The 25,774-nt window shown below is 41.3% G+C and overlaps 2 protein-coding genes across 7 annotated transcripts in view; one reads left to right on the top strand and one right to left on the bottom strand.

Moving 5' to 3' along the window:
- The window catches only part of tex11 (testis expressed 11), a 28,199-nt gene extending 14,066 nt beyond the window's left edge, over positions 1-14,133 (top strand). The window contains exons 14-30 of one of the 2 annotated variants that reach the window (XM_042340736.1): positions 5-156; positions 331-416; positions 659-796; positions 1,589-1,691; positions 2,669-2,793; positions 3,232-3,317; positions 4,221-4,274; positions 5,395-5,435; positions 5,893-5,979; positions 7,538-7,608; positions 8,912-9,028; positions 9,606-9,684; positions 10,988-11,137; positions 11,768-11,876; positions 11,966-12,086; positions 12,809-12,973; positions 13,554-14,133. In XM_042340736.1, the coding sequence (XP_042196670.1) occupies positions 5-156; positions 331-416; positions 659-796; positions 1,589-1,691; positions 2,669-2,793; positions 3,232-3,317; positions 4,221-4,274; positions 5,395-5,435; positions 5,893-5,979; positions 7,538-7,608; positions 8,912-9,028; positions 9,606-9,684; positions 10,988-11,137; positions 11,768-11,876; positions 11,966-12,086; positions 12,809-12,973; positions 13,554-13,625 (1,756 nt within the window). In that variant the 3' untranslated portion in view covers positions 13,626-14,133. Of the gene's footprint in view, positions 1-4; positions 157-330; positions 417-658; positions 797-1,588; positions 1,692-2,668; positions 2,794-3,231; positions 3,318-4,220; positions 4,275-5,394; positions 5,436-5,892; positions 5,980-7,537; positions 7,609-8,911; positions 9,029-9,605; positions 9,685-10,987; positions 11,138-11,767; positions 11,877-11,965; positions 12,087-12,805; positions 12,974-13,553 lie in introns of both variants that reach the window. The other variant, XM_042340735.1, reaches the window with a different exon arrangement.
- Positions 14,134-16,509: 2,376 nt separating this feature from the next.
- dlg3 (discs, large homolog 3 (Drosophila)) overlaps positions 16,510-25,774 on the bottom strand; it is a 40,166-nt gene continuing 30,901 nt past the window's right edge. For 3 of the 5 annotated variants that reach the window (XM_007909726.2, XM_007909730.2, XM_042340733.1), the window contains 8 exons: positions 25,482-25,584; positions 23,820-23,861; positions 23,213-23,263; positions 22,411-22,512; positions 21,830-22,002; positions 21,143-21,252; positions 19,850-19,941; positions 18,641-19,304 (listed from right to left, as the gene is read on the bottom strand). In XM_007909726.2, the coding sequence (XP_007907917.1) occupies positions 19,198-19,304; positions 19,850-19,941; positions 21,143-21,252; positions 21,830-22,002; positions 22,411-22,512; positions 23,213-23,263; positions 23,820-23,861; positions 25,482-25,584 (780 nt within the window). In that variant the 3' untranslated portion in view covers positions 18,641-19,197. Of the gene's footprint in view, positions 16,750-18,640; positions 19,305-19,849; positions 19,942-21,142; positions 21,253-21,829; positions 22,003-22,410; positions 22,513-23,212; positions 23,264-23,819; positions 23,862-24,899; positions 24,946-25,481; positions 25,585-25,774 lie in introns of those variants that run through there. The other 2 variants (XM_007909728.2, XM_007909727.2) reach the window with 2 other exon arrangements.

Genomic DNA, 25,774 nt, shown 5'->3' with positions numbered 1-25,774 from the left:
ACAGGGATGCTCTGTCCTTTGACTTTCTGACAACTCTGTCCAAGCAGTTTGAAACTTCTCATGATATTGGGAAGATCCTTTTAATACACCTGTTGCAGCTGCTGCAGAGTGGCCAGAAGCTTGCTGCCAAGCACAAACTGGAGGATATCATTGAAGGTAGGAAATGTGTTGGCATATCTCAGTGTGGCAATAATTTGGTAGCATGTTTAAGCTACGTGTCTTTTTTTTATTCCGTCTTATCCTGGAGACCACTTCCTTCCATCCTTTCTCTCAGTGGGACAGCAGGAACGTGTAACATGTATTGGTACTTAATAACCTCATTGTCTGCAGGTCATTACGCAGGGAAGAGGATTTCACCTGAGATTCTGATTCAATTTCATATTGTTCTGTGGGGAAGAGCTGCAAAGAATTTTGAGGTAAGGCTTTAAATTCTGAAACTGAAAACTCTGCAAGAAAAAGCCATTTATAAAGTGATTTTCCCTCTTATCGTTCAGAACTCATCACACTCTAGAACCACACATTACTCTAGAACCGATTCTCCGGAACACTGCCTCACTCTAACTTTTGACTCTGAGACATCTGAAAGTGGCATTAATATTTTAAGGTCAACTGGTCACCAGCTACCAAACAGTAACCATATTTGATTTCTGTTTTGCAGGCACAGAACTATGCTGAGGCTCTCCAATGGTACAATTATTCTTTAAGTTTTTATCCTGCTGGACAAATGGACCAGAACTTGGCCAAACTGCAGAGAAATAGGGCATCCTGCTACCTGCACCTAAAACAGCTGGGAAAGGTAATGTTACAATAATGTTTGCTTTGAATAGAGATGAGAAAATTATACATATCACCACATATACAGCTGGGAAAGGCACTTCATGTCAGTGCCACAGAAATTGGTCAGAATTGCAGGGGTTTAAATTCACAGGTAGAGATATAGGGTGATTTGGAAGTACACCCCATGCCTATGGGTGTTGTCACTAATAGGGAGCACACAGATGGTGAAGAGGAGTGTACTTAGGATAGAGCCCTGAGGAATGCCACACTTTACAAGGATGGGACATGAGCCATTAGAAGAGTTATATTAAAGTTCCTGGATGAGATAAGACTGAAACCAGAGGACAGAGGCATGAAGTTGCAGCAGGGAGGAGAGACAGTGGAAAAGGATGGAGTGGTCAATGATGTTGAGGAGAACAAGGAGGCGATGGGAGTCCTGGTTGAGATAACGTTGTTAATGACTTTGACCAGGGCAGTGTCGGTGATGTGAGCAGGGTAGAAGCTGGATTGAAGGGGCTCAGAGAGAGTGGTGGAAGACGAAGGAGTCAAAGTTGGAGGTGATGATTTGGTCCAGCACCTTAAAGGACGGACACATTGAAAATGGTTCAGGAGCCAGAGAGCACGGAAGGTCCAGTGAAGGTTTCTTGAGTGGGAGGTTGATGATACCAAAGGTAGGGGAGTGGATTAAGAAGGGTGGAAGCTCATATGCATTATGTACAGTTGCACAGACTGGTTGGATCGAATGGCCTGTTTTGGTGCAGTACAGTAATTCTATATTGGTTAATGAGACTTTTCCAAACTTTGTATCTAGGCTAAAGAGTCTGTAAAAGAAGCAGAGCGATGTGATTCAGACAGCATCTTCACCCAGTTCAGTGTTTACAAGATTGCCATTTTGGAAAATGACATTGAAAAAGGTAGATGCTAAATACAAGTAGATTAACTTGTGGGTTAAAGGATCTATAGGAATCCAAGTCTACATTTCACATACAACAACTACTTGCATGTATATAGTGCGCTTCACGTAGGATAATGTTTTGGAGCACTTTACAATGGCAGAGATTGATGACGAGCTCAAAGGAAGGAGAGAGCTAAACAGATTTATTCACAGAGTTAGGTTCTGTGTCCGTGGGCGCATAGCAATATTTTTGTGTTTCCAGAAACAAACTGTCAGAATCATTTAGAATCCTATGTTTTAAATTGTGTAACTGTATTACTTAATTTCACTATATTTTAATTACAATACACTTTAAATGTAAAAATTCATACATATTTAAAACATAATACAACCAGAAATGTATGTCTTTCTGTATCTATGTGTGTCTCTGTGTTTGTGTCTGTGTGTGTGTGTGTGTGTGAATGTTTATGCGTGTTTCTGTATCTGTCTATCTGCGTATGTTTCTGTATCTCTCTTTGTTTCTCTGTATCTCTCTCTCTCTCGCTGAAAGCGGGGTCTCTTTGGAGCTGAACTGGCTCCAAGGTGACAATGAAATGTCGGAATCGAGACAGCCCTCTGGCTGTGTCGGTAGTCCACAGTATTCCAGGGCACTCACTCTAATAGCAGCCCAGCCTGGCTCGTTAGCAGGACCTACCAGGGCCGACCAGTCACTGGTGGCAGGGAATCCTCCCACTTAGCTCCTGTTAACCCGGTAAGCCAAAACCCTAACAGATAGCGTGGGCGCAGCTGGACAAGCAGGAAAGCCTAGACTATGAACTCAAAAGTCCTTACAGGGGCCTTTAACTTCTGACTCAGAGGCAAGCATTCTACTTACTGAGCCAGACTGATGCATCTTAGTCCTCATCAGGAGGAATATTGACATCACTATTTCATTGTGTAAGGATAGAGATGTGGGCGAGTTTGAATATGTAAAGGATGTACTTTCATGCTTTGCAGCTGTGCAAGCGGTGATAGCTATGGGTCAGCTTGCAGAGAGGCCTGTGCAGTGTGTGAATAAGGTCCTAGTGGGTCATGTCTCTGCCACCGATTTCCTGAGCCTGGCAGCACAGATTGCTTTAGAGGTAAAGTGCAGAATATACATTCATCATTACTATCGTATTACATTGTTTCCTTCCTTATTATCGCCAGAAGCTTACAAATTGTGTGAGGGTCAAGTGGGAAAATGTGAGCCAACAGCTGGCATTGATGCAGCCATTGCAGAAGAACAAAGGCTCACCTACATCTATCTGTACCTGTGTTTGTAGAGACCAACTTTTGTGATGTTTCTCTAATGTTCAGGTAAATTGAGATGTTGAAGACTGGGACAGTGGAGACCTCCATTTCTATTCAAACTCCCCAATGTTTTGTGTGTCAGTGGGTCTAGGGAGTTTCATATATGAGCTGACAAGTTCTGTGTTTTATTACACTTTTAACACATTGTAATGTTGAAAAGATACTCAAAACAACAGAAATATTTTAGTATTAACCCTGGTGAAATATTTCCACTATATATATTTTAGAATAACCAGGAGGAGGCCGCCAGAAAAGCATTTGAATATTTGTGTCAGCATTCCCAATATTGTAACCAAGTCTTTACAGCTCTCAGGTAAGATGCCTCGGGTGTTGAGGTGCGCTATATGCATGTTATTGAAGACAGATATTCTGTCAACCGAAATCTGAAGGATTTATAACACAGTATTTGAGATCCATAAAATTGCAACCCACATTATAATAAGGTGCCATGTGATGTTGCTAGCATCATAATAACCTGGAAGTTGGCCTTTATATTAAGCTAAAATGTTAGAGATGTGACCCCCAGCACCTTGTTCTTATACTGTATATGTGTCTGTGACCTAACCCATAGCAATCATTGTTTGCACAGCTGCAAGGCAAGAAAATATATCCTTACCTATTCGAACTCCCCAATGTCTCTATCCTTACACAATGAGTCAGAAAGTTGTGGTTTCAAGCCCCACGTCGGGACTTGGAATCATATAGTTTAAGCTACACTCCAATGCAGCGCTGGGAGTGTCCTTCGGATGAGATGTCAAAATCAAGGTCCATCTGCCTGTTTGCTATAGGCGAATAGGTGGCTTGACCTATAAGAGAAGGGAGTTTCTCCCAGTGTGCTGGCCAAAAATCCCTCAAATAAAATTGGTCACTCACTGCGTGGGTTTTTGTGGGGCATTGCTGTGTACAAGTTAGCTGCCGTGTCGGCCGCAAAAAAATACAGTCAATCCACTTTACTGTATATCCAGCAAAGTGCTTTGAGATGTCTCGATGACATGATAAGGCACAATATCAAATGCAAGTAGTATTATTTGGGAGGGAGAAGGGATTGCTCTTTCAGACCAACCTAGCACAGATACGATGGGCTTAATGACTTTCTTCTGTGCTGTAAATTTCCATGGTTCTATGACAGTGAAGGTGTATCTTGAAATTGTTGAACTGTTTGTTTGCAAGTATTACAGTGTAACTACAAGTTTATCACCTGATTTATCCTAAACAGATGTTTGATTCGCCTTGTGCCCTCTGTTACAGACAACGATGATAAAGAAATCAGGTAACTTTGGCCGGTTCCACCTGCTGTACTGCACCTCCCTGATCCCCAATGGCCGGGGAGGGGGCAGAGGGAGGGGGAAAGGAGAAGACAATTTCTGATTAATTTAACATCAGTGGCCAGTCACAAATCTCTGTCATCATGTTTAGGGTAATCCTGTGCTGTATTCAGGACAATTTTCTTTTGAAGAATAAGGAAAGTCAAACTGAAAGCAGATAATTTGACTTTTTTCCAATCAAAATGTGTGCTTTTCTTTAGAGTTGACAATCCCTCAGCGAGATAATGTTGTTCTTGAATATATTGAAGAACGCTTGGATTGCAGCATAGGCAGTGATGAGGCCAACTGATCACAAGGTTAAATTAATCAGGTTGATGATTCAGTGGGGCAGCTCCCACAATCCTAGAAGAAGAGCCAAGCTTCCACCTCCAATGTTTTTTTGGGGGGCAGGGGGAGAGAGAAAGATCGGAGACATGGCTGACCTTCAGCTGCAACCTGAGCTAGTGGTTGGAAAAGCCCTTCCTCTCCCTTGGAGCAATCAAGGATTCCCTGCAGAAAAGATTACGAGATTCTTCTGGATGAAGAAGGCCCATCGATCCATCCAATTTCATCCTATCTGTCATCCCCTCATTACTGCATCAAGCTGCTTTTTAAATGAATGGTATAGGTTAGGGAAGAGCTAGTGGTTGATTTAAAGGGTGCTCCCTTTTTTGCCAAAGTGAGTCAGGAGAGAAGCAGCTTTTACGCTTTCAGCACATGTTTAGCTGTAGTTGTTAAATAAAATTTGGTTGAACGTCATATCTGCTCTCAATTACTATTACTCCAATATCCAACAGTCGCTGAACACATATAGGAATAACTAAAATTCTACAAATAGTCAATAATTATTTTAGGAGTAATATGAACTCATTAATGATACCTTTATTGTCTCTTTGGCTCTAAATGCCTTTAACTGTTTGTGGGACATTGCTGTGCGCAATTGGCTGCCGCGTTCGCCCACAAATATACAGTCAATTCACTTTACAATGTGTTCTGTGAAGCGCTTTGGGACGTCCTCCTGACGTGAAAAGCGCTATATCAAATGCAAGGATTATTATTATTATTATTAACTGTTGTTCTTTGCAGATATGAACGACTGGACCGTCTCCTCACTTACTTGAATACTGGTATGTGCAAAATGAGGATTTGGTGTGTACAAAATGAGGATTTTAAGTTCCATATTCTAAAAGGTAGAAAGACTGAACCTCAATAAATATATTTGTAACATGATCACAAAATATAAGCTCAGAAGATACTGTTTTATTTTACTCAGATGGTATTTAATGACTATATTAGAACAGGTCGCCAGAGAGGCCAGAATACTGGATATTAAAAAGCAGCTTGATGCTGTGATTGGAGGTGGTAGAGTGGGTTTTCTAGATGGATAAAATCCGATGAAATCCATCTGATTTTATCCATCCAGAAAACCCACTCTACCACCTCCAATCACAGCATCAAGCTGCTTTTTAATATCCAGTTTTGTGATCTTGTGATTCCATGACCTTTGCCAATGATGCCCATTCCTTTGTGCCATTACTGTGTGAAACCTATAGTTACCGTGTAAAAGGTTTTGTGTTTTTGCAGCTCATAAGAAATTGACTGTGCATCTCACTGGGGAGAACCTGTCTCTGGAATTGAAAAACAGTGAAGCCAATTGGTTTAGGAAGATAGGTAAGGAATGAATAGTCCATACTAAAGCTCCATCACCTCTTTTAAGGTGGAAATTCCACTACTGGAACTCCATCACACAATCCCTTCGCCTCGCTTCCTCCCTTGCCTCCTTCAAGGCCGGTCTCAAGACCCTTCTCTTCGATCGTGCCTTTGGTCTCCCTCCCACCTCTTTGCCTTCCCTCACCCCTACACCACCTCTCCCCCATGCTCGGGCCCCAACATCTGAATGTTCAGCGCTTTGGGATGTTCTCCCGACGTGAAAGGCACTCTATAAATGTTATTTTGTTCTTCTTGTTGTACTCACAAAGTCTGAAACCTGCTCTTCAAAACTTCAAACGAATTCCAGAAAAAGTCCTTGTTACTTTATAACATTGGAACATTAAAATTCTGCCATGAGAGTAGATCATGGGACTCCGCACACTGGATAATAATAATCCTTACATTTGGTACAGTGCCTTATCAAGTCGTCGAGACGTCTCAAAGTGCTTCACAGTATTTACTGTAAAGTTGATTGGCTGTATTTCTTTGTGGGCGGGCGAATATGAGCGCCAGTTTGCACATAGCAATGTCCCACAGAAAGCTTTGGAGTGAGTGACCAATTTTATTTGGGGGATTGTTGCCATGATACTGGGGGATCTTTAATGCCCACCTGAAACATGCATACACATCCTCAGTTTTAACATCTGATCCAAACGATGGCACCTCCGACAATGCAACACCACCTCCAGCACTGCATTGAAGTGTCAGCTTTTGTGAGTTCAAGTCGCGATGTGAGGCTTGAATCCATAATCTGACTCAGAGGACGGAATGCTATCACTGACCTAGGCTGAGCTTGAATAAGTAAACATTGTGGATAATTAGATAGCACACAAAATACAAATTGCCTCAGTACTAACAAAAATATTGTTCCATCAAGAATTATACTGTCACTATAGTGCCACACTGTGTCAGTTATTTTCTCTCTCTATCACTCACCCGCGTTCGCCCACAAATATAGTCAATTCACTTTACAGTGTGTTCTGTGAAGCGCTTTGGGAGGTCCTCCCGACGTGAAAAGCACTATATCAAATGCAAAGATTATTATTATTATTCCTTTCTCACTGACTGACTCTTCCTTTGCCTTTTGTTCCGTCTCTTTCTGTTTTTCCTTTCTCTTTTACAAGTGTGAATGGAGACTGGATTTTCACTGGAAAATAGAATGTTGAGGGGAGACTTGATAGAGGTTCTATTTAAGTTAACATAGGGAGAGGATGGGAGCAATCATCCAGGGAATTGTTAGGATGTGGAATTCCCTGTTGGTCAGCCAGAATCCATTGACTTTTAAGAATGAACTCGATAGATGGCTAAGAATAAATAATTTTCAGGGGTATGGGGAATATTTTTAGTTTGGCTGAGAGTTTGATGTGTAGAAACCCATCACCGTGCTTAAAAGTATCTTAACAGGACTGAAAGTTTCATGTATGTATAAAAATTGTAATAATCCTTGCATTTGATATAGCGCCTTTTATATTAAAAACATTAACCATTAATCAGCTAATTCTCTGCATTTCTTTTTAAGCTTGGAATTCAGCTCTGCAGTGTGAGGACTGTCCGAGTAGAATGAGAGAATTCTTCATGCTTTCCTACCAGGTGCGTTTCTTGCTGTTTTCCTATTTGTTACTAAATGGAGGTGGGATGTTAATTAAGTTTCATTTATAGTAACCATATGTTAAGTTGTATTATACATTGTATAAGACATTCAGCAAATAAAATCAAGAGAGAAGGCCAGTTGCATTCAGCCAGTGGCATATATATCTTATAAGAATTTAATCACATATGCAATAAGAATTCAAAGACAACAGCTTGTATTTATAATGTGTCGTTTATGTAAGAAAACATAATAATAAAATAATAATCCTTGCATTTGGGGTGATAGGAGAGAGGTGACCAAAGGCATAGTTAAGAAGCTAGATTTGTTGATGGGTATTGAAAGCCGAGAAGTAGGGATTTAGGGAGAGAATTTCAGGGAGCATGGGAAAATAGCTGAAAGCACCAATATCTCTGAGCGTTTTAACAGTGGGGGAGCTGATTCCAAGCCAGATAGAGTGGGGAGGTGACTGTAATTGATTTGTGATTTAGGTCACAGAGTAAGCTCTTCCAAGTGTGATCTAAAGATGAACAATGAGGTGACGGGGTGGAGACTTTGAGGCAGAATGTTCCAGTCTCTGGCTTAGGGCAGAGGTGGGTTAGTCGACATTTGGTTGGGGTGGTGGATATTCATACGGATGATAATGGTTGTGAGGGACAAGGGAGAAATGGGGGCAAAGAGTGTAGGGTGGGGGGCAGTAGCAATTGTGGGGGTGTAGAAGACATAGGGGGAAGACTGGGGCACAGTGGGGGAGGATTCAGCCAAGTGGATGTTGTCTATTTTAGATACAATGATGTTCAGGAACTTTTCACACTTGCCGTTGGAGGTGAGGATCAAGGAAGCTTGAAGGGATGCTCAGGTGAGCTGATGTACGGTGAGAACAGGAGTTTGGGATTATTTTTGTCCTAAAGGAAAGATGAGGGTTGAACAAAATGCTGATATTGCACTCTGGTTCTGTGAGCTGACGTGAGCAGCTGGGGGGAGGTTTTAATTCATCCTAAATAAGAAGTCTAGTTCTTTTTGCTTTTAATCTGCTTTTCTCCTATCCAATCTCTTCACCTCATCACATCTCACTGAGATAACTGGCTTCCAGCTGCCGCAAACATGACCTGCTCTTCATGTGTTGGACAGTGAATGACAGTGCAGTTGTCACAGCTAAGCTGAGAGCGGAGCTGGACTCAATCTGACCAGATCTTCAGCCAAACACCTTTGTCCTTCAACTAGCATCTCCGGTATTGTGGCCCAGGGCTAGAGGTGTGAACGTGGTTGTCTTCAATAACTCTTCTAATGAAATCATGTCTTCAGCTCTCACAGATGCACCCAGTTGACAAAGGTGTTCTGATTGGACAGAAGACTTGCTTACTAATGGCAGCAGCAGCCAGTCTTGAGATGGGTCGAAAAGCACCAAATACGTCTGAGCAGGTAGGTCAGCTCCAACTAGCTACGGTGAATCAAAAGCAAGTAATTACCAGTGAGTTTGTGTCAGGTAAATACAGTGAACTGATTATAAAACTGGCTTATATCACCAAACTGTCAATATCAATATCTCAGCCACTTCCCATTGCAAAGTGAATCTCATCACTCCGCTTATAACATTGAAGTCACATTCTACACATCCCCTTAAGTAAAATATTGGATATATCATCGAAGCAAACGTACCTGTTACCGTGGAAAAATGTCTCTGAGCCACTCAGCCTGCTGCACTGGGTCCCCGAAGTTAACTAATTATTCAATATCAACCAATTACTAGTGAATTAGTATTGACTAAGTACTGTTGAGTTTGTGACAGTGGTTTCCTTCAAGTTAGCAATTTCCAGCCAGAGGGATTAATAACTGCATTATAAGCGCATTTCTCTGGAATGCTCCCTGTAGGCACCACACTGGCTTGCACTGACTGAGGTAAACCTCCACAATGCTTTATTCACCTAAAGTCAATAAACCAGAAATATTTATGCTGGACTTGGTTTCATGTAACAAAATGATCATTTTACACTTTTAGATTGAGCGTCTCACTCAGGCACAGGAGCACATTGAGGTTTGTTGGGAAGTTTGGAGGACACTGAAATCCACAGCAGCAGGTCAGTGGTTACAGTAGCCTGAAGTAAATATCCTGGGATATGTTATGTCAGACAGTGAATACGCGTGTAAGTGTTTGGGATACAAGGCTGAGGAATTGAGGGCTGGGCTGCTGGAAGCCCAGACTTGCCAGCAATTCCAGTAATTCTGTTACTTCCCGACCCCCTGCTCACTCAGGTCCTAATCCCTAATCCCTGACAGTTCAGCTCCATGGGACGTTCTCCCAACGTGAAAGACGCTTTACAAATGTAATTTTGTATTGTATTTGTATTGTACATGTCTTTCAAACTCTGGAAACACCTGAAAAGTATTTAAAGACCTAGAGAGGGGGTGAGACTGAGGTGTAAAAGGAAGGATTTCCAGAGGTTGGGAGTGTAGCAGCTGAAGGCTTGGCTGTTGATGAAAGAGTGACGGGGGGCAGGACAGAACATAAGTCTTGTGAGGAGTTTGTGGGGCAAAACATAGCTTTGTATAATATCGTGGAATGTCATTAAGCACAGAGGAAATCCACCTACACCTGCAGTTGATGATTCTTGCATTTGATATAGTGCCTTATCACTTCTTTGAGACATCTCAAAGTGCTTTACAGAATATACTGTAAAGTGAATTACCTGTATATTTTTGTGGGCGAAACAAGGCAACCAATTGCACACAGCAGTGTCCTACAAACAGTCGTGGATTGAAGTGACCAATTTATTATTTTTTTAAGTAATTATTACCCCCAGAAAAGCGATCCACCAATCACTAACAACCAGTTCCTACTTAATGCTGGGTAAACAGAGGAGTGTGGTTTAAAGAACCTTGCCCAACAATTTGCCCTGCCGGGAAGCAAACCCAGGTCTCCTTCTAGCGAGGGGAGTGCTCTAACCACTGAGCTACAGGACTCCAGTTACCATTTCACTAAGGTTTTCAATGTAATGTTTCATGAATCCCTCATGAAGAAGATATGGAATTATGCGGCCAAATCTTAGGTTTTATCAGGATATGTAATCCATCTCCAAAATCCATGTGAAAAGTGTTTCGAAACTCACCAAGCCCTTTCAAAAGAAGGGTACAACAAGAACAACAACTTGCATTTATATAGCACCCTTCATGCATGATAGTGGCACGGAGTGCTGAGGTAAAGATGGAGGACAAAGCAAAGTTGTCCATTGTCATCTACCTCATTTGATGTATTTATCAACGATGTATTAAATTGCACAGAGACAATGGATTTGGAGTGTTTGTTCCTGGCATTTCCGATAGAATTATTGCTCTTTTTATGGTTCATGACGTCTTATAATAATCACTGCTTTATCTTATTAGGTGATATCTCTAAAGACCCCACAGAGACTCTGTTGTTGCTGTATGAGTTTGAAGCCAGGGCGAAGCTGAATGACTCGGATATAGATCACGTGTTGGAGCGAGTTTTGCAGCTTCAACAAATAGAGCCTAAAACACTGGAAACGCTGGCCTGTAAGTGTTCCCTTGTAAGGTCTCATCCTTCAGGTATAAACTGAATGTGATAATGGCTTTAATCTGTCAACTGGACGATCAAATGGCTACAGTCTGGCTACTAGTCAGCGAGTAAGTGAAATGTTTGGCAAGAGTTTTCGAATCTTAAGGAACAAATAGCTACACCTTCAGTATGCAAAGAAAGCCTTCCCTGCTGGTTGATGCTGCCTTTGTGTACAGATGTGAACGACTAAGATGATTCCAGATATCAGGAATTTAAGCTATAAAGGTTAAAGTAGATTTTCCAAAGAAGTCACTTATTTTTGTGTAGATTATAAGGGGAATTTGACAGTGTTAATACGGAGAGATTGTTCACTGATATATGTTCAAAACACTGGGGGAGTAAGAAGGGAGTCTAGGTGAAGTGGGCTTCCACAAAGGATAATATGTGGAATAAATTACCAGAGAAGCTCACTGAACCCGACAGGCTAAATGTATCAAAAGGCAACTAGTTGCCAAGCATGTCATCTTGGAGCCAGGTCAGCTCCAAAGACACCCTGCTTACATACCCCCCATGTGAGGTTGAGGATATGTGAGAGCAAGTAGTCCCATCTACTGTATAATAGTCTTTTATCTTCTTACACACGAAAGCTTTATCCATGGAAGCTCCTGCTCACTACCCGTCAGTCTGCAGGAAGGCCCTGAAGATTGCACTGTCCCTTCAAAAGAAGCAGCCTGATGTTGATGTAACACGGTGCAGGTCAGTAACCACTGAAGCAATATTGATGCTGCATTTGTATTGCCTTTTCATACTGCAGTTGGAATAAGTATCTTTATTTTCTTTCATAGCAAATGTCTGCACAGCCTTATCCAGCTATCACTGCCCACTGGAGTGTCTGACATTGAATCTCAGATCTTGGAGGAAGTGTGGTCTTACTGTGAGGAAGCACTGATCATTATAGATAGCACGGTGGGTAAAAGAAGAAATGAGAATAATAATAATAATAATCCTTGCACTTGATATAGCACTTTTCACATCTTCTTGACATCTCAAAGCACTTCACAGAATAGACTGTAAGGTGAATTGACTGTGTATTTGTGGGCGACACGCGACGCCAATTGCACACAGCAGTGTCCCACAAACAGCCGTGGATTGAAATGACCAATTTATTATTGTTTTGTTTTGGAGGGATTAATATCAGACGTGTGGAGTAAGGAAACTTGCCCAAGGTTTCGCCCTCTGTCTGGAATTGAACTCAGGTCTCTCGCTTGCAAAGCGAGTGCTCTAACCACTGAGCTACAGGACTCCAAAAGGAGAGAGGGTGAAGGGAATGTATGCAGCTTTTGGCCGTGTGCATGTACACATAAACCATTAAGCCATTTTTAACATCTATTTTCACCTAAATTACTATATCTTTTTGAACCCTGTTTGTAGTTTCTTGTCAAATTGTCCTGTAACAAGTTGAAAGACCTTTGCCTCAGAATGACTTGCAGTTAGTGTGTCTGTCTCCGCAGGCAGGTTGCTGTTCCTTTGATATTAGATAGGTCTCTTGTATCATGGCAACCTCACGTCCCACAATCTACTCTTTCCCTTTAGATTAGACTTTAATGCAGTTATTATGTTCAATTATACACTATAATCGTATTCTGGAAAATTGTTATTTTCCTGGCGAATTGTGTTCCATGTAGCAGGAAGAGTATCCAGAGGTGGAAATCCTATGGTTGATGACTCGAGCTTGGAACACTGGTGTTTCTTTGTACAGTTTGGGGAAGTACTCTGAGGCAGAACGTTGGTGTGGACTTGGAATGCGCTTCCTTAAATATCTGGGATCGCTGAAGAACAGCTATGAAGCTCAGGTAAGAAATGTCTCACAGCGGTCCTGAGTCAATGGGGATGTTACACATTTCCTTCCTATTCACTATCTTCTACATTTCACTATTCCAATATAATAATAGAAAAGGGATCTTTAACGCATTTCAAAGTCATGATTCAGCTCCTCTCCGCCTCCTGTTTGGTTCTTTGATCAGAACTAAATATCAAGTGTTGATATAAAACCACAAGAGTTTATAGGCAAGAATATAGCTTTTTAACCTTCATTATTTTTAAGATAATCTGCAATGCGCCATGTGGTGGAAACTTAGATTGGGCAAATCTCAGTGTAATAATCATTGTTCACGTATCACAAGTAAAATAACATTTGAATCTGATTCCATCAAATTTAACCGAGTAATTACAACAACAACTTGGATTTATATAGCGCCCTCCACACCGGACGGGGTCTCAGAGCGCAAATTTCCTACTTCCCCCAATTCTCTGACACAAAAAATAGACTTCAAAATTTCCCCAAATACCTGAGTTATTTTGTGTTTTTTAAAAAAAGATTTTAATGGTCTTAGCTCATTAATGATGACAAATATAAATTGATTCTGTTTATAGATGATGGGACTCTACACAGATGTTTTGGACAGAATGGATAGCGAAAAAAGGGCACTTCCTATTGAAGAGTGAGTGACCCAGGAGCTGGGCGTTGTATCTCTGCAGCTTAGCAACAGTGGCTCACCAGTCAGCATTTATTATAAATTATTCATTTACATCTGTAATTTGAGTCGCCAAATTCACATTGATTTTACTGCCAATTGTGTGGAGGGAATGTCTGAGAAGATCTGAGATTGCTCACAGGTTTAAAAGCTGCAGGTGCAACATGGGCTGATATATGTAACAGATGGTTTGGTTAGAATGGCTCATCATATTTGGCACAACAACTGGGACATTTGCAATTAATTTTTTTTCAAATCATACTGTAAGGAAATGTTTGGAAGTTATTTTAACAAATTTGGGGTCAAAAAATTTTCAGCTGCTTGTTTTCTCACTGCCTTTTTTGACTTGTTTACATAGGCAAATGTTCTGTTCAGCGCTTTGGGACGTCCTCCCGATGTGAAAGGCGCTCTATGAATGTAATTTTGTTGACCTCTGTTGCATTTGCAATATTTGAAATAAAGTCAAACCTTTCATTTAACAAATAACTTTCATGTTGATTTGTAAAAGCATTGTTGCTATTATGTCAGTCTGGCTCTTGCCTTTGAGCCAACAGTTTGCTGGTTTGAGCCCTGTATCCAGGCTCATATTGCAGGAGTGCTGCATTGTCTGAGGTGCTGTACTTTGGATGAGATGTTGATCTGAGGTCCCATGTCCTGGTTTAAGTGGACTTTAAAGATCACTTGGCACTTCTTAAAAAGAGGGCGATACCTGGTGTCGTGGACAAGTTTCTCAAAATAAAATTGTTCATTAATGGCTGTTTGTAGAATATTGTGGGTGTTGGCTCAGCTGCCACAAGAAACCAGTCTCATGGAATGTTACAGAACATTGAGGTGGTGATGTAGATTAATGATCTCAGGATTTCTAAACTACATTTAGATGTAAATAATCACTAACAAGGTTCATGCTACAAATTTTTGTTACATTGATAAACTGAAGGAGAACCACAAAAGGTTCCATTTTTTGTGTTCATGTATTTTAGCCACTTGATGAATACTATTTACCATTTAAGTGTTTTTTCAACCAGTTCTTGGTTTCCTGGTAAATTAAATGGAAGCTGCCACAATCAAACTCAGATTTATTTAAAACAGGTTTTTTTTTAATGTTCAGAGCTGATTTTTTTTTAAATAAACAGGAATAAAATATCAGTTCTCCTCCCAATATTCTAGCACTTGGAATCCCAAACCTGATCCACAGAAAATTGAATCTGAAGTGATGAAGGGCAAGTAACACAAAACATGAAATATCTGTCAGCAGCGGGAATTCCTCTGCAGTTCCAGGTTTGGAGACGATCAGCCCCCAATTATCAGGCTAAGAAAGGCCTTAACGTTTGTTCCTGTGTTGCTGCAGACGTAGGAAACAAATGGCATCAGGGTAAGTCATGTACTGCAGGCAGTATCACAGCTACATCATTGGTATAAAGCTGGTGCTGAAACTCCAGGTAGGAGTTGGGGGGAAGAAGACATAAAACAATTGATACAGCAGCAAGTGACCAACATCCCCAAGCAAATCAAGATTTATTCAGCCACTTTTCCCAATCACTGGTGGAACACGGTAACCACGCACATGGGAACATACCCAAACAGAAGTTGGTAAAGCATATCTGTAGTATTGGATTGTTGTACAGTAAATGCAGGTGTGAGCAGATATGTGCAATGTACTAAATTATTATTGAATTAACTCAAGTACACAATACCAAAGAAGTGAAAACAAATGTTTTGAACAGAGTTGATTGCCAATTTATAATAACAGTAGCTAAGATACAGCTACATCATTGCTACAGGTCTTTGTTGGGCCTTGGTTCTTGTTGGCATACAATAGTGAAAAGCATGAATAAAGAATATGTTCCTATGAGTTTTCTCTCTTGTTATCTCAGTAGCAGATAATCCGTGCTAACAAGGGTCTGGGAGCAGATACCTTCTCAAACCATGACCAGGATGCTTCTCGTAACCAGAGACTGCAGTGACTTTAGCTCCTGACACTCACACATATAAAAGAAGCTGTGATTGAATTGTACAGAATTGATTTTTTTTACCCCCATCACTGTACCCACAATAGTATTTGAGAATCTGGTTCATAGATGCATCGATTGCAGAATATAGCTCTATAAAATATTCCCATCAGTTTGAAGTACTGGATGCTGTGCCCCAAAACATGCATTGAATGAAGACATCAGTTACCATGCCATTTACTTTACATATTCTAGTCACTTAATTTCCGTGTATTTTGAAGCGTTCATTGCTGTGTGTGCTGGGCTGGCTGAAGATTTGCTCCTTAACCCATGTGGTATCTGCCTTTGAACTGAAAACATTTTGAGATTGATGCAAAAATAAGAAAATTATTTGATATGGCGCCTTATCAAGTCTTCGAGAAACTCAAAGCACTTCACAGAATATATTGTGAAATGAATTGACTATTTTGTGGGTGAAACGCGGCAGCCAATTGCACACAGCAATGTCCCACAAACAGCCATGACTTGAGTGAATTTATTATTTTTTAAAGGAATTATTTATTACCCCTGGAAACATGATCCGCCAATCAACTAACAACCAGGTTCCTACTGACTGCTGCTAAACAGAGGCGTGTGGAGTAAGGAAACTTGCCCAATGTTTCGCCCTGCAGTGCAAGTACACAGAAAGTATGAAAACCCAAACAACATGAGGCGGGGAAAGACCACCAACAGTGGATTCAGTAAATCCTAATCTTTGCAGCACAGTTACAAAAATCTGCAAAGAGATACCCAACAGTAAGATAGTGTAAGTATGTAAGTCACCATGTTGTAGGGATCCTTTACTTGTGTACAAATGCTACACCCAAGACTATTTGAAAATAAATGAAACAAAACAAATAAGATTATGAAATTAAAAACATTATAATGGATTGGCAATCTTATTGAAGTCTGAAAGAAACTGCATGGAATTAACATAATCAGTGTGAACGTCTTCACTGTCAACCTGTGTTCCAAACCTAGAGGTCACGCCTTCAAATTGTAGAGAAATCACTACAGGCTGCATTCCTGTGCCTGGATCAGTGTCATCTGGAGTTGTCTTCCAGGTAATCCTGTTTGTGCAAATAGCATCCACTGTTCAAGAGAAATCTAGACAGTTTAAGGAAGAGAGGATTAGAAGCTACAGACTGAACCTTAATTGCTGTGTTTCAATAGGAATGTGCAAGGGAATATTAAATAATGCACACGTTGGTGGAGCCTTAACTCTTCTGGAATTTGCTTGCTCAGAAGTCAGGGACAAAATATTCTCACTATGAACTGCAATGATTAGAGTACCTGAAGAACCTTGTTTTATCCTTCACCTTCAGTACAGCTCTTTTCAACTGGTCTCAACAGCAAAGACCACCAGCCCATTGACTATGTGGCTCTTGGTCTATTAATACATCTGTTGTAATGAATAGATAGCCAGTTCAATTTTAAAAAGTCAATTGACTCAGTATTAATTGCTTTATCTGGAATCTAATCCATAGATCCAATACTTTGACGGCTTGTGAGATATTGTGACACAATATTTATGTTCTGAAAAAACTACAAACAGCACTAAAGGTTACTAACAACAGTGGAATGGCACACTGTAGTTATAATCACCCCTCCCTTTTCTCTCACAATCCCTCAAATGCCAGTGTGGATCGAAACAAATGTAAAATACACAATTGAAACTAACAGTGGGAAAACACCCACAAATCCCATTCCATATCAGAAATATTTACTGTTATTTGGTCAAATACTAAAATTGTTTCATTCTAAGCCCTGAGGATTTAAAATATTTACTTGAAAATCAGAGCTTGAAACACAAGTACCCTGAAATCACGGCTATCAACAGAACCAAACCCAGCCATAATCTGCTGCAGAAGGAAAGTAAATGCAAAATAATATAGGATTAATTGAAAGATTCAGTGCATCTCAGACTGTTCATTATACAAAAGCAGAACTGAAGAAGAGGCTTTGTACCAATTTATTCCAATCAGTCAGGCTGCTCCACTCAGCTGTGTGTTGTGGCACCACATTTGTCAGAGTAACTTTATATAGTGTGATGGAAAATAGTAGCTTTGTCAGTATGAAAAGCCAATGGGAAGTTCACTTGCCAACTATTGGCACAGACACCTTGTGAGGATAGAATTAAATAAAGAACTTTGTCAAAAGGGTTCCATTAATACCGATATGAGCATAATGCTTGATTTTATATTTGATTATGTCATAAAGCACAACAATAATTAATAATAATAAACATAAAACCAGGCTCAGAATTGGGTAACAGGCAATAATAGAGGCAGTTCCCAAGTCCAGCAGTGCCTGGGAGATTGTCCCTGCTGTGTTCCCTGAACTTCCTTTCTCTATTTCACTCCATTTACAGAAACATAACCTATTCTAAACAGTGCCTGGGGAACATACTCTGCCAAAGTACCAACAAAAAACCCTCCACTTTCTCAATGTTTATTTATAATCCTATAAAGAGTGCACACACGCTTACAACCTTGCTGCCTATTTTAAGCATTGGTTGCATATTTTTTTTAAAGATCACTTACATGCTGCAGACCAGCCTTCAACCCCTCTTCTTCAGATAAATCGTTATCTGGTTCAATGGCTAACACGGCACACAGTGAATTTCAAGGTCATCATATAAATCTTACACTTGTCACATTCTGATCAGATCTGAGAAATTTTAACTTCTATCTCCTACAAGGTTCAACCACCAGCTTTGTTCCTCTACCCGGAAACAATATTGTGTGGAAATGGCAAAATGCAGATATCCTGAGAACTGTAAATTAAATCCAATTCTAAAAAGCACAATGATTAATATCAATAAATGAGGGGGAGGGGCTTTTAATAAAACAAAACTTGTAAATTGTCAGTGATGCTACATGTGAATTGTATCAGTCTATGTTTCAGATCTTCTTTCACCCATTTTGCTGCTCCACCTCTCACTTAAATCACATTAAGAACACCAAAGAAAATGTAGCATGTCCATGCAGAGACTGTGTTTTGATGTGTAAAACAATGTACAATTTAATACGCTGGAAATTATCATTCTTTTCTCTGCAGTAACACAATCACGGATTTAAATTCTTATTTTCATTCTCCTCCTGAGATGAAGAATGTTGATTGGATAAAAGCACGATTTGCGTGTAATCACAGAGAAGTAACATGGATTTTCTTCGTACCCATCTGCATTAGGATATTTTAAAAAGATCCTTTTTAAAAGATCGGTACCATCGGAATCCTCCGTAGACATCAATTTTTCTATAAAACCATCTCTTTGTCCAGAACACCAAACTCTCACAGTTGATCTTATGATAATAGAAACGTACAAAGTTATTACCAATCCTGGTCCTGTTCCCTGATGATGTTCTTTACAATAATCTGAGCGTATTTCCATTGTCTTTGATGGAATTCCATAAAAAACCATGCAGTATGGAAACAGCCACAGCAACAGTGAGGATTCAGAACAACATAATTAGAACAATAAAACGCGATATGCAACATATCTTAAAAGGAGCATTTTCCTCAACAATTTCTTCTCATTAAAGTTGGGCAAATTTAGAGTTTTTCAGATGATGGGACCCAGATGTAGGGACCGGACTGTTCTTCAATGACCAGTTTAATTTTGTTGTAGATCTCCTCTAATGAGTCTCCCTGTACAATGGCTGTGGAAAACAGAATTATTAGTAGCGATCCGAGTTCAGATCAGGACAGTAGTACTTAATCCAATGGTTGGTACCCAAATAAAACCTTAAAATAAGTTGATTAAAAACCTGCAAAAAAGAATAGTCACAAGTGGCTAAGACCGCAATGTATCCAATCCACCTCCGTTTGAAGGATAGATGGTCTACCAGGACTGATCTTTGCCCACATTGGGTTAGAGACCAATACTACACTTAAAGATTTCAATTGTTTGCCCCCCTCCCAGGATTCAATTTTTCTATCAGAGTTTGAAACTTGTTTGTCATCTACTTAGCTGCGATATTCTGCCAGTCAGTAAATTTGTACAATGTCTTTACATATAGCAGCAACTGGAATATCCACCCCCGATTCCTGAGTAAAAACTGCTTTTCACAGTTTGCTTTGATCATCTACATTAAGAAATTCTTAATAGAAAAATAATTAAAATTTGAATTTCACTAGGTGCCTCAGTCTACCTAACCTGTGTTATTCTAGGCATTATAGAGTGAACAATACAGAATATGTCTACCTGTGAAAAACTCGGCAAATTCCTGCTCCAATTTCATTGCTTTATCAAAGGTTTTAGCTGCCTGTTCATCAGTTTGTCGTTTATTCATCTCCCTAAAAATAAAAAACAGAAGTCGTTCACAATCTAGATTTACCTCACTCCAAACTGAGTCTAATTCCATTTCGGAATTGATATGGAACTAGCTTGGAATGAGCCCAGAGTCTGGAGCAGTCACTGCAAACTACAATGCAATAATAATGACATATTAAATACATATTTTTACTGAACCCTAACCCAAGTGATGCTCCTCCTACCTTTGGGATACCTGCAGAGTACATCAGGACTCGTCTTAATGTACTCGTCCTGTCCCCCACCCTTTCCTCATTTCTCAGTGGCTCAAGCCCTACCTCTTGGCCAGCGCTTTTGGTCATCTTTCGCCTCCCCATCCACCCCTCAGCTTCCACCCCCAGCTTGGGTGCCAAGCCAGATCTGTTAAGTGCCTTGGGAGGTCCTCCTGACATGAAAAGCGCTATATAAATATAAATTTATATTGTATCTACATCTTCCCTCTTGGCAACACTGTCTGCAGACACAGGATTAACTTCCACATATATATGGATGACACACAAATCTACTTTCCCGCTTGCACTCTTGATTCCACTTGCCTGTCCGACATCATGCCTGGATGAGCTACAATTCTTGCAACTCAATATGGAAGACTGAAAGCCATTCTCGGCTTCCACCGACATCTCACTTCTGAATTGCTTTTCTTCACTTCCGTCCCTAAAACCCTCTTTGTTACCTCTCAACTGTGGTTTTCAAATGTACTTCTTGCTGGTCTCCCCAGCTGAGGCTATCAATAAACTCCAAATTATGGGCATTCTCATCCAACAAAACTCGCCAAGCTCGACTACTTCCCAGCTGATTGATGTCAAGGTCCTCAGGTTTATCTATAAATCTCATAATGCCCAGCATCTCTCGGTCTCTGATCGTCTCTAACTCCTTTACTTGCCGTCTTCCCTTTCGACAGGCTAAATTGAACTTCCTGGGTATCCCTGATCTCTCTCTGCCACAATCAGTCTTCAGGTTCTCTATACCCTCCACCTCACCCCTTTCTATCTGTCTTAATAACCTACTTTTTTGACCGTATCTCTGATCACTTTGCATCCTTAACCCCTCTTTTCTGGATATTCCAGGGGGAATTTCTACCAATGTATTCAGTTAGGCTTGTTAATCTGCTGATAGAAGATACCAGGTTAACAAGAAAAAAACACAAGTAAATAGAATTCCAATATCAGAGGGCATTGCACTTACATAAGAGACTGCACAGATCTGGGTTTGATGAAGATGGCGATTGGGTAGAGCATTGCAAGCTGTAACCTCTTGATGGCGTTACCAGACACATCCAGGATGCAATGCTTTCCCTGGGAGGAAGGAAGCAAGAACCTTAATACTAATCGAAAATAATTATTTGTTTGATCCAGTGCCTTCCCACAATGCAGCAACTCAAAATGTTTTAAACAAAGAGTTACTGTGAAGTGGCATATAGAGGCAAATCCAGTGCTAATTGGCAGCATTTAGAGTGAGGTGGGGGCACAGCCGGGCAAATTGGTGAAAGTGAAGAAAAGCATCTTAGTCAGAGATTGGATGTGAGGGAGAAAGGAGAGCCAAGGTTGTGCACTGGTTCAAGCGTTTGAGGCCTGGGAGGTTAAGGTCAGAACCAGAAGTGGAGACGTTGGCAGCAGTAAGGGAGGATGGCTTCCATCTAGTCCTTTTTAGTTGCAGAAAATTTCAGCTCATCTAGGCTTTGATGTCTGACAAGCAAAGGTGATAGAACATCTGTGGATCTGGATCAAGAATGGAAGTCAACCAGCTTCCTCGTATCAATGGCTTGGTACCACACAATGAGTACAGTGAATCGCCAATCAACAACAGTACTTATTCATCCTTTAGCTTTTCTTTAACCAGATAGATTATTGTTTTTAACTATTACGTAATTACCCTCTCAGCGACAGCCCGAACAGACTGAATGCTGGTGCCATACAAATTATCATTATATTGACCAGCTTCGATAAACTTGTTGTCCTGAATGTCCTTCTCCATCTGCTCCCGAGATGTCACAAAGTGGTAGTCCTGTCCATCAACTTCAACTTCACGTCTCAACCTGGTAGTGTCTGTAACAGAAACAGTGAAACCCACAATCTCTGGCAGTACAAACAGCAGCAAGACTTGCTCACATTCACCAACAAGCATCAGGAAATTGATTGCAGGTGGAATCAATAACGAAAATTAATGACCACATAAAATAACGGAGGGAAGAGAAAGGCTTGCAGAGGGTGGAGATTTCTCTTTTCAGCTGGTGCTTAACATAGGCAGTAACCCTTCCCAAATCAAGCTACTGAGAGTTCCACACATGAATGGTTTAGGCTTGTCTGTGCACACTCTCTTCCCAGGGTGGAGATTTGGTTTCTGGAAGCATCTGTTCTTCAGAATGTTACTAGCTTATATAAGTGAGAGGGAACTTTCTCAGACTTTACTTAATTATGGCTTTGGATTCCAAGCTGAGATCAGATATTACTTACGTGGTACGCAAGAGCCAAACTTGTTGGGGAACTCGGATATTAAATCATCGTTTACTCTGTCCTTCGCTGGTCCCAGAATTATTACAGGACGAGAGTAATGAACTGAAACAGAAGTGAGAGATAAAAGGAACAGAACACATGAGATACACAGTGATCAGAAAGTGTGGCTTCATTCAGATTGGGAGCAGGTATGGGCTACACTTTGCACCTTTTGTCTGCCACATTTTACAGGACAGACTTTATGATCCCGTCGGTGATCGGTGCCATTCAGCAGTTACCACTCAACAGGTGCCATTCAGTTACAAGGTGGTTGAATAAAGTGCATAAAAAGCTGATGATTTTTGCTTCTTCAGGTCAGTAGTAACTACCTTGTTTACTCACCTATCTGCCTCATCACCAGAGGCCAGGAGATGTAGCAATGTCCCCAACCAATAGCAGGTCAGAGGGTCGTAGCTGGACAGGGACATGTAGCCTGCCAACATAAGCTGCACATCCCAAGGCCCCTCTCTTGGCCCCTCTTTATATACCTTTAAGCCTGCGGTCCCCACCCCTTCCTCCCTTGTCTGCCATCAAAGCTCGTCACTATACAATAATCCAGAAACATTATCCTGCGCAAAAGGCGCTATGTAAATGCAAGTCATTGTCATTGTGTGGATGCTGCACAGTTTCTGTTCCCATTACTAAATTCATAAGTAAATTAATACTAATACTGAGCTACACTGTTGTCCAGAGCCAATACATGGCAACATTTAGATTAAGCTACACAATCTGTGTACGAGTGAGACTCAAGCCTTTAACTTACTCTCCTGGCGTGTCACTGCTTCGTATGACAGCACGGTATCCTCCTGACCCTCTGTTAGGTGAAAATGCAAACAGTAAGTGACGGCAAGACCAAAATATCACACAAAAATGCAATAATATTTCACCCACAAATATACGGTCAATTCACTTTACAGTTTATTCTGTGAAGCGCTTTGAGACGTCTAGAAGACGTGAAAAGCTCTGGATCAAATGCAAAGATTGTTATTATTATAATAAAGTGATGGCAAGCTAGAGAAATGCACTACAGCTAGTGAGCCTGAGGCCTGAATGCATACTGCAACAATCAGTGTACTGCAGGAGTGCAGCTGAAGCAATCACTGCACACTGTGCCAATGAGCTCGCAAAGTGCCTGATCCTAGCTCTGTCTTTCAGAAGTGCAAAGCCAATCCCGACTAACTCAGTTGAAAAGTGGTTCATCTTAAAAGTGAAAAGCATGTGATGAGAATATCCATTGCATCACCAATGGGGTAAGTGTAAGGGTCAGAGGTCAGTCATGCTCTCGCCCAGTTACAACGTGAAGGTCAGTGTTATTGATACACGGTTTCGGGGGGGGGGGGTTGCAAGCAAGAAGGAGGCGAGTTACTCACTGGAGCTGCTTTCACTGTCACTGGTGTTGGATGTCATACATTCTGCAAAAGAGAACAAGTACCCAATGGTTCAAGATTAAACCTGAAGTAATCAGGAGCTTCTATTCTGTGTGCACGTTTTCACTACTGCCTTCATTGACCCAAACTACCCCCTTTCAAAATGCCCCCAGTTGCTCCCCACCCATTGCTATTCACACTCAGTTCTTCTCTCCTATCACCCTCCCCACCTTATTTCCCTCCTGGAAGCCTCCCTCTGCTCCAGCCTCGCCATCCTTCTCCACATTCATCGCAGCACTCGTCAATGGTTGTTGCAGAGTAGCCACCCCGACTACCCCAGTAGCCAGTTTCTCCACAAGGTTGCCCCTTCCTCCATCCATATTCTTCTCAATCTCTCCATATTGCCCCTCCTTAACTGTCTTCAAATCACACGTGAAGACCTTTCTCTTCGGCCATGCCTATGTTCACCTCCCCTTGGCTCGGCGTCAAGATCCACCGCTGTTAAGCGATCCAGGACGCTACGCCGTGTGAAGGGCGCTGAATAAACGTAAATTGTTATTGTTCTAACTCTGAACCGTCAGCTGTGGTAGAAAATTATCAAATGTTTGGTGGCCTGGAATCTGAGTCACAGGGGCCAGAATCTCCTCTCCTCCCAAGACAGTGGCTAGATTTCCCCCGCCGAAACCAGGGTTAGTCTCCCCCCCCGAAGAGTTGGACTAGAATTTCTTTCTTCTCTCCCCCCCACCCCCCCTCCAGACTGCAGCCCCACTCTTCTCCCCCGCACACCAAACCAGGGTTGGGCAGAGACCTTTCTGCAGGTCTCTTCTGTAATCATAGGACACATGAGACAATTCCTCATTTTGTGATTCTGAGGTTATGGTGTATTCTGTGGTGCATGAGAACGTGTACATCAATCTGGTTTATTGGAAGAACAAGAATTTGCAGAAATTTCCAAAGGAGAGGACTTTGACCAATAGTATAGCAAAGACTTGAGAATTGCTCAAGTTAGTAATAAAAGAGCAGATACAAGAACAGCAAAGATTTCTGACTTGTACATTCATGAAATGCTGGTCTTACACTTACTCAGACTCTTTGTTCCATAATAGTCGTCATTCAATCCAGGGAACTCCTGGATCCAAGGCAGCAAACAGCAAGAATTTAGAGACAGCAGAGATGAGCGAGAAACAGAGAAGGAAAGGAATGAATTAGCAGCGGAGACTCTCGCACGTTGACAGAGCAGAAGGAAAGCAATCGGAACATCCAGGGATAGCTCTAGGACTCCTAGCAAAAGAATTTCCAACAAGCATTTTTGCCATGGCTGCACTTGAAGCAGGCAATGAGGTCTCAGAGCACATTGTACGCTGTTAATCACAGCTTTATATAAATTGCCACATTGCGAAATTACATTGGCAAAAATAGCTTCTTAAAGGGGAGGGGCCCTTTAGAATCATTTTCTGTGTCAGAAGTCCCCCGTCCCCCACCATCTCATCAGCGGAGAACAGGGTCAAGTATACGGAGGATGCCGAATGAAAAAGACAACTGCCCGGAATTCCATCAGCGAGCCCTGGCCATGCCAATTGCTGTATCCACAAAGGTGATTGGATCAAAAGAGGGTGAGTTAGTTGACCAGTGCACAGTGCTCAGACTCCGTCTCCAACTACTTACGGTCCTGGTAGCTGGCCTGGTCCTGCATAACATTCGCTCTGCTCTTGTAGAAAGGAAACTTGCGCGACAATAGGAAGCTCTTTTTACGCTTGGTTCTGGCTGACTGTGAAGGAGAAGAGGAGGATGGGGCACAAGGGAGGACGAGGGAGCTTGATTTCATGCACATCTTCCTATCAACATGCACATCAACAGTGACGTGTAGCAGAAGCTGAAGCTGTTCACTCCTGATTTATTTCTTAGAAAGTAGATGCTGAGATGTGCTTTCCTTTGCCAGAATCAGAACATCCGCACTT

This window comes from Callorhinchus milii, unplaced genomic scaffold, assembly GCF_018977255.1.
Source record: "Callorhinchus milii isolate IMCB2004 unplaced genomic scaffold, IMCB_Cmil_1.0 Scaffold15, whole genome shotgun sequence".
Taxonomy (NCBI): Eukaryota; Metazoa; Chordata; class Chondrichthyes; order Chimaeriformes; family Callorhinchidae; genus Callorhinchus; species Callorhinchus milii.
The sequence above is the reverse complement of the archived record's forward strand: the minus strand, read 5'-3'. Positions and strand labels throughout refer to the sequence as shown.